This window comes from Xyrauchen texanus, chromosome 17 (assembly GCF_025860055.1).
Source record: "Xyrauchen texanus isolate HMW12.3.18 chromosome 17, RBS_HiC_50CHRs, whole genome shotgun sequence".
Lineage (NCBI taxonomy): Eukaryota > Metazoa > Chordata > Actinopteri > Cypriniformes > Catostomidae > Xyrauchen > Xyrauchen texanus.
The window spans coordinates 42,670,437-42,685,409 of NC_068292.1; the positions used below are offsets into that span (position 1 = coordinate 42,670,437).

The 14,973-nt window shown below is 37.1% G+C and overlaps 1 protein-coding gene across 1 annotated transcript in view; it reads left to right on the forward strand.

The window, feature by feature from the left end:
• Positions 1-14,973, forward strand: part of LOC127657747 (igLON family member 5-like) — a 217,903-nt gene that overhangs the window by 192,826 nt on the left and 10,104 nt on the right. Inside the window, exons 4-7 of the mRNA XM_052146626.1 lie at positions 5,113-5,232; positions 10,465-10,596; positions 12,975-13,095; positions 14,229-14,380. Coding sequence (XP_052002586.1) covers positions 5,113-5,232; positions 10,465-10,596; positions 12,975-13,095; positions 14,229-14,380 — 525 coding nt within the window. The remainder of the gene's footprint in view (positions 1-5,112; positions 5,233-10,464; positions 10,597-12,974; positions 13,096-14,228; positions 14,381-14,973) is intronic.

A 14,973-nucleotide genomic window follows, 5' to 3' on the forward strand; every position in this document is an offset into this window, starting at 1 on the left:
GACTACTTTTACGATGCTTTTTTGTTATTTTTGGAGCTTTACAGCCCCAGTTCCCATTATTGAAAGCGGCCCTCTGGATATTTCTTCTGTTGAGTTCAAATTTGTAAAGCCATGATGCTGTTTGGCTGAACTATTCCTTTAAAAGCAGTACCTAAGAGGCACAAAGAGGGCTGCTGGTGGGTTAAAAAGTAGCACAAGGGGGTGTTTATGCTCAGTCAATTTCTAAAAGTCCTTTAGATTGACCGACAGTGCAGGGCGAGGCATGGGCCGTACCGCTTGTCACGGCAACAGTGAATTGAGTAAGAGTTCTTGTGATCTTCAGTGACATGATTTATTGGAACCGGACAGCTTTGTTGATGAATTGTGATCATTCCTCCCCTTACCGCAACCCCGCACCAAACCCTCTGGCCGCGAGCTGTCAATTGTTATGTATATTGCGCCTCGCACAGAGCATTTTCCTGTAACAGTACAAGATTGAAAATATCAAAATGAAAAATATTCTAAAGCACATTTCTTGGCTGGTGTTGTACAACATTATCCCATGCATAATCCTATCCTTCTTGGACCTCAAAGCAATTCTATTGGCTGAAAGATCTTTTAATGGATTCTCTGTTCTGTAAAATCCTACAAAATTGCTTTGATGTTTTCTTAATATGACATTTAATGTCCTGCTGAAAAAAATATCCTCAATCAGCCTAAACTGGTGTTTGTTGGCTTTAGGTAGTTTAAGCCGGTCTCCCAGCCTGACCAACTGAAAAGTGTCCAAAACCCCATCAAAAGCAGCCAACAGATGAGCCTGGCCAGGATGGGAAGCCAGCTAAGACTAGCAAACCAGCTTAGGCTGGTTGAAGCTGATTATTTAGCAGGGCTAAATTTCACATAGCCTATTATATTACATACAGTATATTATAAAGAAATCAATAAATATTCAAATGAAACATTTTTTCTCATTTCTGTTTTTTCAGTTTGTTTACAAGCTAACAAGTTAGCATGTGTACTTTGCATACAGCTCGCTCATTAGCTAACTGATTAGACTGCTAGCCTAGTGTATATGCTACACAAGTTACTATATGCAGTCCCTATCTAGAATACAATATTTTCAGCCTGATCTCATGAACATGATTTGACCTTGGCTACATTTTCGCAAAACAAAATTACGTGCCTTATTCACTGCAGTTTCCCAGTGAAATGTCCAGCGGGGGGCGACAAAAGCGAATGAAACGGTGTTGTAATCAGATGAGGTTTTTAAGGTGAATTTAAGATGGAGGTTTTAATGAGTAAAACAAACTTCCCAAACCTAAAAATGTAACCTAAACCTAACCATTAGTGTTCTAAAATCAAATGAGAAGTGAACAAAACATCCTTACCCAGAGGCGCAAAAACCATATATCCAAGGTGTCCATCGCATAGCCGTGCCATGTAAGGGGGGGGCACCAGCGGTTCCCTAAAGAAGGTGCAAACGTGGCACACAAAATCAATTTGTTATAGTAACATACATTGCATGAGTTCAAACTGGTTTAAGGTGGTTTACGCTGGTCTCCCAACCTGACCAGCAAACCAGCTTAGGATGGTTAAAGCTGTTTTTGTATCAGGGTTGTATGACATGTATCGTGTAAACAAATGAAACATTAGGAGTACGCTTTTTAAATTTGATTGGGTGTGTGTTATGGTTTTCAATTTGCTCGCAAGCTAAGCGGTTAGCACACTAATTTTGCATTACCGCCAGCTGATTAGCCAGCTATTTTAGCAAGCCTGCTAGCCTAGCATATACCCTAAGTTACTATATGCAGTCACAGCAATCTTTTGTGTAATTACATCAGTGTTAGAAATACACAATTTAGTCAAATTATAAAACAAAAAAGTCACGTAAGTATTTTATTCTCTTATTATATTAATTATTAGGGTGTAAACGGTTCACTCATCGCACAATTCAATTTGGTTAACGATACTGAATTCAGGGTTCGGTTAGTTTCACGATACTTTAAACAAAGCCTTAATCAAAAAAGTTTAAGATTGAAGATTAAAAGTTATTTTGTTATTACTTTTAAGGCATTTGCAACACTAGTAAAATGTAACTAAAAGAACAGTTGAAAAATGAACATATGAATAATTCTGCTCAGCTGAAAACACAGAATTAGGTTAGATGTATGCTTTCACATGATTACATACATTTTAAAGGATACAGATTGCTTTCGAAATGTGTGCGTGTGTCGGCACGTATTGGATAGAACAGCCGTGAAAATAAGTACAAATGAATTTTAAAAAATTCCAATCATCACGATGCGCTTCGTTACATTTTTAAACCAAGACATAGACCTTATTCACGCTAGCGCCATCTTTGATTTTTAATAGGAATGACAATGAGTCTATGAGGGATAGACGTACAGTCTCTTCAATGCAGTTTATAGTGTTTTTGGATCGTTCCACGGACAAAACGTTAATAAAATATCTGTCCAAGAACATTCAGTATACAAAGAACTCCAGAAAGCACGAGTTGTGGAAAATCAGATGTGATTTAGGAGCTTTAAACAGCTTTATACCATTTGTGCCATTGAAGAGATACATCTATCCCTCACAGCCTCGTTGTCATGTCCATTAAAAAATCAAAGACGACGCTTGCGTGAATCAAGTCTATATCGTTCCACAATAAGCCGTCACATCCCTATACATTTATTACCTGTTTTTTTGCAATATGTTTTTGATCAGGCATCCCAACAGTGACCTCTTGGAGTTCAAGGGGGTAGGATAGGATAATTATGTGCAATACACATCGTAGTCTTTTTATATTATCCAACACATCCTTCCTCTTCTGCCATTACAGATTTGTATTTAAGCAATATCACATGAGCAAGAGTGCGATATGGCCCTATATCAGCACTGCTGTGATTCGGCCGCAGGTTGAGTGTCGTAGGTAATCCCAGTAGTGCTGATATAGGGCCATACAGCACGATTGCGGGTGTGATTATTGCTTATATACAACAGTTCAGTGAACAAGTAAATGAAAAAAATTAGGAAAAACTGAGTATGGTCATAAAAACGCATTTGTGCATGGAAATACTTTCTTACGCAACGGATCAGAATCTGCCGTTGCTGGTTCAAAAGAAATGATGCGTCCAAACCTCCATTAGTAATTCAAAAATGTCACTTCAGAAATAATATCACAGCATGTGCTGTTTTTAACAAGTTATTGGATAAACAAACAAACAAGGATGGATGTGTGTGTGTGTGTGTGTGTGTGTGTGTGTGTGTGTGTGTGTGTGTGTGTGCGTGAGTGTGTATTTATCACTTTGTGGGGACCAAATGTCCCCATAAGGATAGTAAAACCCGAAATGTTTGACCTTGTGGGGACATTTTGTCGGTCCCCATGAGGAAAACAGCTTATAAATCATACTAAATTATGTTTTTTGAAAATGTAAAAATGCAGAAAGTTTTCTGTGAGGGTTAGGTTTAGGGGTAGGGTTAGGTTTAGGGGATAGAATATAAAGTTTGTACAGTATAAAAACCATTATGTCTATGGAAAGTCCCCATAAAACATGGAAACACAACATGTGTGTGTGTGTGTGTGTGTGTGTGTGTGTGTGTGTGTGTGTGTGTGTGTGTGTGTGTGTGTGTGTGTGTGTGTGTGTGCGTGTGCGATCAACTGTTGCCACACAAGCAGAGATGCTGTCAGCTTTCTGAAGATCAGCTTTCTCAGTGGTAAAAGAGCCGCCCAAGCAGGGGTATTTCTCACTATTTCACGGTAGCCAGTGTGCAAGAGTCTTTCACAATAGAAACCGCAATGTCCTCCGCAATTTTATACAGTATGTTTCCAATGTGGAAAGTCTGGTTAGAGTTAAGCACCTTGAGTTTGTGTAATTAATCAGTCTGTTGTGTCTCTCAGCTGTGATGAGCCACAATGCTGAAGTTGTTAGTTTAAAGCCGTTTACAGCTATTTCCCAGCTTTAGTAGTGTAGTAGTAATACGATCACGTAGAGCTGTTGTATGTAAACACTGACTGATGCTGTCTCACTTCACATCACCAACTGACTCATATTACACACAAAAATTATATTTTGCCACCACCTACTGGCTAACATATGTAATGTCAAAAAAATAGATGTAAAAATTGACACGTAGCCTACATTAGCTCTTAACACATCTGCACTGCTCTTACACTTTAGTTTAGAACAGCATGAACACAAGGGGAGTGACACACACAGTGAAGCGTCCGAGTGCTGATGGTGTCAGACCATCAGTGCTCAAGGAACGTCACTCGTCCAATCAGATTCGAGGACCAGAACTAACTGTTGTATATTTGTGTATATATTTTTTTTGTCTTATTGTGTATTCTATATATACTTTATTTTCTAATCATTTTTTTTTAAAATCTATTTTTATTTTATTTATTTATTTTTTTTCAATTGTATTATTATCTCTGTCTTGTTGTTGTATTGTTTGTCACTGGAAGCTCCTATCACTAAGACAAATTTCTTGTATGTGTAAGCATGCCTGGCAATAAAGCTGATTCTGATAGGATTCTGCAGTGGGATTTAATCTTGCATTTTTAGAATGCATCCCAGGCACGTTGTTGGCCAACCAGCGGGCCAGAACCATCTTTCAGAAAACAGCCTTTTATCTGCGCCATGGAGCTTTGCAGACAGATGACCATATGTGCGCGATACCATTGTGCCCTCAATTTTAGTCTTGGTGCGATATGAGAGAAAATAATTACACCCCCCAGTCACTCCACCAACAGGAATGAGTCCGCTATCGGTCCAATCTTAACTTTATCATTCGTAAGTATTTCAAAACTGAGAAATAGACTGCTTGAGAATGCCTCGCAGGCCAAATTCTTTGCCATCTTCATTAAAGCTCTGGCCATTTAAATTCAAGGACCATTATTATCTGTCCGACATTATGCATTGCCCTCTGCTTTGGGAATTTAGACCAAAAGTGCTGATTGGACTCATTTATAAAACCTGAAACAAACACTCCGTCTCGCTGGTGTCTGAGCAAATACATCCGACTTGTTCGTTTGATTTTGAAGTAAATGAATCCAGAATATATCCAGAGCACTAATGTGTATTTTTCATTAATCATGACATTTAACAACTTGTCATTCTCTTTTTGCAGTGCCAGCCCGGATTGTGAACATCTCACAGGATAAATCGGTAAACGAAGGCGATGATGTTAATCTGTTTTGCCTGGCCGTAGGCAGACCGGAACCGACCGTGAACTGGAAGGACTTCAAATGTGAGCCGCCTTTCAAATGTTATGTTTGCAATGGCATACTGTACTTGCATACTACTCTTAACATTTCTGCAGTATATAGTATGTACTGTATACTGTGCACAGGATGTGAATGCATGATTGCCCAGATGGCAGAAATGTGCAGAACTGAACAGAGCACACGGATGCATGCTGTTTCACATATAGTTTTTATATTAAACAGTAGGAAGGATACAGTGTATACTGTGCAATGTTCATTTAGGAAGCAAGTAACATTCCTAACACAGCACATGTCTTTAGCTACGGCATACTGTGCAGTGTATACTGTATGCTGCATGCTTTTTATTATGTCAAACAGTGTGCAATATGCATAAATGCATTGTTGTCACATGACTTTGTCATGTTGCATGCTTAACACAGTGAGTGACATCTATTTACAATCTCGGAAATATACATTTATTTAGCATTTTTGTTCCAATTTTGTGTAAGAAATTTCAGGAGATCTCAATGCATATTACGTCTCGCACATTCATCTCACATGCATAAAGAACGTTTGTATAATGTGCAGAAAAGGAGTAGTATGATGGCATGCTATTATGAGCATTGTCTGTGATTTAAAGCTCAGATTTCATTACAGATAATTACAGCCACAAGCAGCGTGATAATTGTCAACATGTGTCATCATCATCATTGTCACCGTTATCAGGCCTGCCTCAATATTAACAATCTTGGTTATCATTAACATACTATTTATAACTTTCATCCTCACCAATATTAGCTGCATTCGTAATGAAACACATAACGGGAGAGGGCATTTTCATTAAATATTTTCACTGAATCATAGTGAGGAACATAATTTACCATCATTTATTTTTTTAATTGATTCTTTAGTCCTGTGAAATCAACTCAAGAGTCTTCCTGCCTGGACACATACCAGCTCCACATGAACAGATCGGCTGAAATGAGATACTGAACTTCTAGTTTGTACAATGTCGAATATGTTCTGGAACTTTCTATTAACATGTCAGGTGGTAATGTCTATTTTTGTATAATCTGTTAAGAACACGTATGTGTATTTCACCACATAATCAAAAGATAGAAATAAGAAATTGGAGGATATTAAGCCTATTTTTAGGACCATTTTGATTATTGGACCATTCATTTATGCCAAATTCTCACCTTAATACAAAAAAATGGCATTCTCTGTACTGTAAAGTTTACTGTGTCATGGTAGTATTTGTTACTTCCTTTCACTTTTGCTGATTTTACATTAAAAATCCCTGTAATGCAGTAAAATAATTACTTTTACAGTAATAAGAATCTAATGAGATTCATCTTTGAAAATAATAGAACCACAAATAAACTCAAAAGTGAAATGTCTGGATGCATAACAGTAATGTGCATAAACAAATGTGCTTAATTGTAATGAATATGCATAATGTTACAATGCAACAAAAAAAATTGGAAAATTTTTCTTAAGGGAAATTTTTTAAGGACATTAGTAAAGTATTAAATTCACTGGATGATTCAAAACTAGCCACTCTCACACAGTTATTAAATAGGCATATGTATCATTCGGCTCTCTGGTGCACTCAATTCTGATTGGTCAATCACGCCATCTAGTGGTCCGATATTTCGGAATAATGACCATACATCCAGGGATAAAATAACATTACACCGGTCATCCTGGTATTGCGAGTCATCTTTCCGACTTCTCGTCTTAATGTTAGCTAATATAATCATTTCAACTCAAATTAATATTTTATGTTCATTTATTAGTTTATTGGCAATTAGTCGTGTAATAAAGTCGGGAAAATGAGCAGTCAGACAGTTATTTTGGCAATATAAACACTAACAAAACTCTAAAGCAAAATTCCGCTTTTTCTGGAGACTCTGTGATTTATTTAATCTCACATGATAACAATTAATCAGTGCAAATTAATGTATCATCCCATTTAATTATTTATTTGGCAACTAGCCATGTAATAAGCAGGGTAATCTACAGTTTGCCGGTTCGTGTCGGGGTCCTGAACACCCTGTCTGGATTTATCTAAAATGACACTTGCCGTAATGTTACATTTTGGTCATACAGCCCCTTTCTGTGGATGCCCTAGTCTGCAGATCTCTTGGTCTGTGGTTTTCCCCCACTCAGCACTTCCACTGCATCCCATAAGCCACTGACAGAAAACAGAGAGGGGCATAAAGAGAGAGACACATTATTATTCAGTGCGAGTCACTGCAGTGGAGTTATTGGCTGAGAAAGGCGAGAAAAGAGGGGCGTGTAGACTCCGCAGGAGAAAGAGCAAACCATCTGGAGGAATACATCACACTGTAGGAAACTAGATGAGATGAGATCACAATCTCATACGTGTCCACTATCACCCCGCCCACAGTGACAGATGACACGCCTACCTCATCTTCAGTGGATCACAATGTACAGGCACGTCTACATTGATTAAAAACATGTGTTAATCACGTGTCAGACAGGTCAGTTTCATTCATTAGATTGCTCACCCACAAACAGAATAGCGTGATTCAAACTAGTAACAGGGATTTTTAATCATTAAAGTGAGTCTGTTCGCCCGATTCATTTATTGATTCATTCAGTAGTTCATTATGTGGGTGTGGCAGGGTGGAGGGCGGGGCCGGGTCGTGATCCTACACATCCGGTCCCGTATTAGGCTAATTAAGCCACTGTGAGGGATAAAGGTTGACTGCGGAGGATCGTGCGGGAGAGAGAGATCATTAACGGACATGTCCGTCATGTGTGTGTTTGTTTGTATTTTGTTTAAGTTTATCATTAAACCATTATTGATATCGCCAAACCGGTTCTCGCCTCCTCCTTTCCATTGATCCCTTTACAGTGGGTTTTATTGTTAGGCCAGTAGGTGGCGATATGAGCGAGTCATTGAATTATTCACTTAATAGATTTGTTTAAGAACAACAGTTGTACATGAATGAAACAAAATATTATACTTTAGTAAAATGTAGGGTCCTATTTTAAGAGTGCTAGTGCTTAGCGCAGTGTTATTCTTTAAGTCATAAGTGCATTGGCATACATATTTGTTAACATTAGTTAACATAAACTGACAATGAGTAATATTTGTAATGAAATATTTTTATTTTACTGAAAGCATTGTTTCACTTTGCTAATATTTCCTAGGTGTCACGACTAGCCGAGGAAAAAAATGTGTATGGCCACATGGGAACGTGCTTGTCACAACAGTGAGATATAAATATAATCTACTTTGTAAGCATCAGTCTCTTTACCTGTGAACTCTTTGTGTCAGAATAAGAATACTTTCCCCCCAGCTGTTTAAAAAGGGTGCTCAAATGTGCCCGATGAAGATGTCACAGTGGATCAGTATTCGTTACGTTAATGCAATGGGTAAAAAACGTTGCTGTACACCCCACTGTGTGCTCTGTCGGGTGGCATCTGCAGCTGCAAATAATCCGCTCCAGTTCAGTAGCTGTGCTAATAATCCCCGGCAATAATCTTCAATTAGAAAAGGCAGCGAAACTCTGACATTAAGTCCTCATGGTTGTGAATTTAAAGGTGTGCGGTTGCCTTTGTGTTTTCCGTCACTTGATTGGCTGATGCAAGACAGACTGACTACAAAGAAGAGGATTATTCTGGTTGACACTGGGATTTTTGTGTGTTGTTCTTTTACAAAGGATTCTATCCTGAGAAAACAGATAGCTAGTGAGGGCATGTGTCACTGTTGTGCTAATAACATTTCTAATAACTTTCACAACACAGCTGCAAATCCTCCGTGTCCTCGCATATCTAAAGATTTTTGTTGTTGTCTGTTTTGTTTAGCTAAAGGGAAAGATGTGTCTTAAAGGTGCGAGACAGTTTTTTGTAGTTCACAAAGGCCAGTAAGTAAAGCTTTGGCAGAATTATTATCATTTATATTAGCGTAGTCTTTTCTGTATTATCACTGTAGTTTTACTACCAATATCATGATAAATCATGGTAAATGTTGCGTTTATGGTTTACTAAATTCCAAAGTTCCAAATTCCAACTATTGTTACTGTAGCAAATTCATCGTTAGTTTTGTGGTTGCTATGGTTTTACTGCCAAAACAATAGTTCAATGGTTACTGAAGTAAAGCCATGGTTATTTAAGTGGATTTCTGAACCCAAAATAATTATGAGGAAATGCACAATGTATTGCAAGGGAATGCAAAACTATTGCAGAGGACAAAACGATTTCAGAATAAACTGGATGGATTGATGATGTGTTTACATTTGAATTGGAGTTTGAATTAACGAGCATTCCGTTGGTTCATTTGAACATTCTATCAATGTAAGTCAATGGGATTTTTCCGATTTTTGATTGTCTGCTGAGTGAAAACCGCATGTCTGATCAGTTAGAAAATGCATAGCAACATGAGTCAGAAGTGTCTAAAGGTATGTGCCAAGTTTAGTGGAAGTAGCTTAAAAGCTTTAGGTGGAGTTACAGTTGATATTTCTGGTCTTGGTTGAGGGATTATGAAAAAACCCAAAGCAAAGTCTGTTGAAGAACAGCATTTTGGCTTTCTCAAGCCATCAAACACATTGTACATTTCCTCCATGTCCTCCGAGCATATCTGTACTGTTGAAGTGAATCTATTTGTCCTGGGTCAAAATTTGGAAAAGTTCACCTTTTGGTTCTTTTTAATCATCCACAGTGCTCGCATAGGAGTAGGTGTAGTGTAGAGGTTAAAGAGTTGGGTTCACATCCCAAACAGTGAACTAGAATCGTTCTGAATTCCCACATCACCACCGCACCCCTCGGCGAGACGTTCCACAACTAGGTACTCCAGAGAGACAGTCCCTGAATTACACAAACTGGGAGTCGCTTCATATAAAAAGTGACCGGCTACATGTTTCATGCGCCAAAAGAGCTCTGCAGTCACGCTCTACTCTCTTAAAATACTTATATTAATATTTTACAATCAAATGAAAATAAATGGTTTCTATTTATGTATTTAATAACTTCAAATGAGTAGTTTTATATGTTGGTTTTGTTCATGGGTTACAAATCTTTTATTAAGGATTATGAAATCCCTGTGGGAAAAATGAATGGGAAATACACTTGCGGAACGAAGACTACTGAAGAAGTGGACAGGACACAGTTATGCATTAATGCCGGAAATCATTTTAAATGATGCATCAGTGGTTTAATCATTTTGTAAATGATGAAAAGGTTTCTGTTAAAGCAACCTCTGACAATGTGTACTTAATCACTTTTCTCTTCCTCTGTCTTTGCAGACGGTCTCATGAGTGAAGGGGAATTTCTGGACATCACGGAAATCAAACGGCACCAAGCAGAGGAATTTGAATGTGTCACCAACAACAACGTGGCGCCGCCAGACACTCGCCGCGTCAAAGTGACCGTCAACTGTAAGTCGAATCACACGGCTTCTGTCAGGAACACACTTTAACATCTTAATTAGATATATTCTGAACGCTCTGGTGCTGTAATGGAAACATAAATTGGATTGCAATTGGCTGTCTATAGAATTATTAGCACCCTTTATCTTTTCATCATGTCATCTCGTTTCTACAGTTACTGTGCCCCATTTAACGAACCTTTCACCTAAAAGAAAAATGATGTTTTTCACCCTCGTGTCGTTGCAAACCTGTATGCTGTTATTTTTCCACAAAATATAACATTTTTACACCAAAACTTTTTGCAGTTTTACATAAAAACAAAAATAAAATGAGTTCATGCAACTTCTGAAGCCACTTTGCGTCAGGAACAGACCAAAATGTAGGTTTTTATTCACTGAAAATCTTTTGAAACGGCATTGATTTCAATGCACAAGCAGTTGGATTCAGTGAACAAGTTTTATGGACTATTTTCATGGTCTTGTAAGGTGATTTTGGGGCATTTTTGGAGCTTGACAAATGTGGTCACTATGAACTGTCATTGTATTGAAAAAGCTGCGTGAAGATTTTTCAAAAATTCTCCTTTTGCGTTCCACAGAAGACAGAAAGTCACACGGATTTGGAATGACATGAGGGTGTAAATAATGACAGAATTTTCATGAACTATTCCTTTAAATGCAATTTTCTCTCAGAGATGCACCATTTGTTTGTTTAAAGTTATTAAATTATATGTAATATTCATTAAATATGGGTCAAATCTACACATAACAATGTACGTATTACAGTAAACTAATGTTAACAAATGGAACATTGTTGTAAAGTGTTACCTTTTTTCTATATTCACACAACAGAGCAGATTCAGTAAAAGATAAACTATTCTGTTCCAGCCATTAAAAATACATATATTTATTGTATATTAAATATATTACATTACATAGAGATTGGTATTTTTTTTATATCATTTTGAATACACCAGCAAATATATAAATATCAATAGTCATTATTAGTTTGAAATAGTCAAATTTCAAATGTTTTCCTAAAATTACCCCCAAACAAAATATGCATAAAATCATAATTTCTATAACCAGTTGCTTCCTAAAACAATTTCAAAAAGGAGAAAAAAAAATGCTTTCAATGCTTAGGCCTCTGAGGGTTCGAATTCAAGTATGTTTTTAGTTTGATACTTCACATCCACAGATGGCCAAAAGTTTGGAATAATGTACAGATTTTGCTCTTATGGATAGAAATTGGTACTTTTATTCACCAAAGTGGCGTTCAACTGATCACAATGTATATTCAGGACATTAATAATGTGAAAAATTACTCTTACAATTTGACAAAAATGTTCAGAACTTCTTAAACTACTTCAAAGAGTTCTCATCAAAAAATCCTCCATGTGCAGCAATGACAGTTTTGCAGATCCTTGTTATTCTAGCGGTCAGTTTGTCCAGATGCTCAGGTGACCTTTCACCCCACACTTCCTGTAGCACTTGCCATAGATGTGTCTGTCTTGTCGGGCACTTCTCACGCACCTTACAGTCTAACTGATCCCACAAAAGCTCAATGGGGTTCAGATCCGTAACACTCTTTTCCAATTATCTGTTGTCCAATGTCTGTGTTTCTTTGCCCACTCAAACCTTTTCTTTTAGTTTTTCTGTTTCTAAAGTGGCTTTTTCTTTGCAATTCTTCTCATAAGACACCCCTGACTCTTCTCTTTACTGTTGTACATGAAACTGGTGTTGAGCGGGTAGAATTCAATGAAGCTGTCAGCTGAGGACATGTGAGGCGTCTATTTCTCAAACTAGAGACTCTGATGTACTTATCCTCTTGTTTAGTTGCACATCTGGTCTTCAACATCTCTCTGTTCTTGTTAGAGCCAGTTGTCCTTTTATCTTTGTGTACACCTTTGGATGAAATCTGCAATTTCAAGCATTGTATAGCCTTCAATCGTCAAAACAATGATTGACTGACGAGATTCTTTTTTGCCATTTTTGACCTAATATTGACATTAAGACATGTCAGTCTATTGCACACTGTGACAACTCAAAAACAAACACAAAGACAATGTTAAGCTTAATTTAATGAACCAAATAGGTTTCAATTGTGTTTGATATAATGGCAAGTGATTTTCTAGAACCAAATGATCAATTTAGCATGATTACTCGAGGATAAGGTGTTGGAGTGATGCTGCTGTCTAGATTTGATCAAAAAGGACTTTTGTCAAATAGTGATGGTGCTGTTTCACATCAGTAATGTCCGACTATACTTTGTGATCAGTTGAATGCCACTTTGGTGAGTTAAAGTGCCAATTTCCTTTTGGCCGCCAGTGTAATTGCATAACATTATAACACCATAACCAAACTTTGACTTGAGTTTCTCTGTTCCTGTAGACCCACCAATAATTACAGATGTGAAGAACATGCCCGCCCAGCTGGGAAAAACTGCTATTTTACGTTGTGAAGCAATGGCCGTGCCCACTGCTTCTTTCGAATGGTATCGGGATGACCGACGGTAAGTTTACTTTAAAGGTATTGTTCACCCAAAAATCATTTACTCGCCCTCATATTGTTCCAAACTCATATGACTTTCTTTATTTTGTGGAACAGGCAGAATGTTAGCCTCAGTCCCCATTATGGTTGAGGAAAAACATAATACATGTAACAACAATGCGTAGAACTATTTAAAATTTTAAATATTAGTAACTGCATTCCGTTACAGTTACAGTTTAAATATTTGGTAATCATATTACATTTACATTCAAAATGTATTTTGATAACTGAAGAAATTACGTATCTTTTGCAATGTATTAATGAGGTTTGGGTATTTTTGCAAGAATAATTATGCAAGTTATTATGAGAAATGCTAACCAATTTAGCTTTTATCATTGTAAAGAAAGCTACAAATAACATATTTTCTATCTCATTCTATGAACAGAATCCACATACGATCAAAAAAAGTCTGCAATCTTTGGGGTTTTGTAGTAAGTTTGGAGCAGCCAAAAGTTAACCTTGTGTAAATTGTCATGTGAGCATTTAGCTTTATGCTAACCTACCTGTTATCAGCCGTGATTACATTTTCAAGCAACTCTCATTTTTTCTATTAAGACCCTTGTTATTAGAACAAATATGTACTGCAAAATCCTATTCTTAATGAGAATTTTTGATTGTTTTCTTGTAAAACTTTAAAAATATATATCTTTATCAAATCAAGCTAAAGGTACATTTCTTGCATTTTAATTGTTACGTTTTTTGTTTTAATGTACTGGCAGAATTTTAACTTGTTATTCACGTTTATAGTGTAAACAAGCTATATAAATTTGCCAGCGCTGAACAAGTAATTCAAAGTGTGTTAGTGATGTTGAGTAATCCAACAAAATATGTTACAAAGTACATTTTACAGCATGTAATCTGTAGATAAATGTATTTTTAAAAGTAACCCTCCCAACCCTGGTCACCATTCACTTTGATTGTGTGGATGCAATGTAAGCGAATGATGTCTGAGGCTAACGTTCTGCCTAACATCTCCTTTTTGTGTTTTATAGAAAAAGAAAGAAAGAATGAAAGTAAGAAATAATCATTGGAAATGGGACGTAGCGGTTTATGTGAGAAGTCACCTATTCTAACATGTGATTACTTGATTCTCAGGCCAATAGAGAGCGATACCTCCCTAAAGATTAAAAATGAGAAAACACGCTCCCTGCTGCTTTTCACCAACGTCACAGAAAAACACTTTGGCAACTACACCTGTTTCGCCTCCAACCGCCTCGGGGCTTCCAATGCCAGCATGCTACTCTTCAGTAAGTACACACTGCGCACTAAAAACTCTGAAAGCACTTTGCTATGTACTTCCGAAACATTCATAAATTTACAATAAACACCCTCCAGGATGTGACTTTCCACTGTACTAAATAAGTGAGTGTGCAATTCTCGCTGCCCGAGGCTTGTTTTCAACAAGCTTTACCAGAGACAGATAATAGCTTTGAATCCATTGATGGTACTTAAAGAGCAAATAGTCTTGTGCACTCACCAAAGCGCATCATTTTTCCCCTTATTAATTATGCATAAGTGGAATAAACTCTTGTTTATCCCCAATTGCTATGTGATTAATTTTTTAGAAGTTTGCGACCACAATGCATGTGGGCCAAAGCAACATGTTCACTATTGCTGCCTTCAAATCCTCCAGGGAAGTTCTTACAAGTTCTTAAAGTGATTTTGCACAGAAAGAAATGGCACTTTTTCACTTACAGACAAAAACTTTTTTTAGACTTTGTGCAACACAATGAAGAGCAAAATATGTGCATTAGGTGTGCATTCATTTATCGGCAGCTTTCACAATTAAAGCTTAATTATGATCAATTTGCTTATGCCATGATTCTTTAAATAACGACAA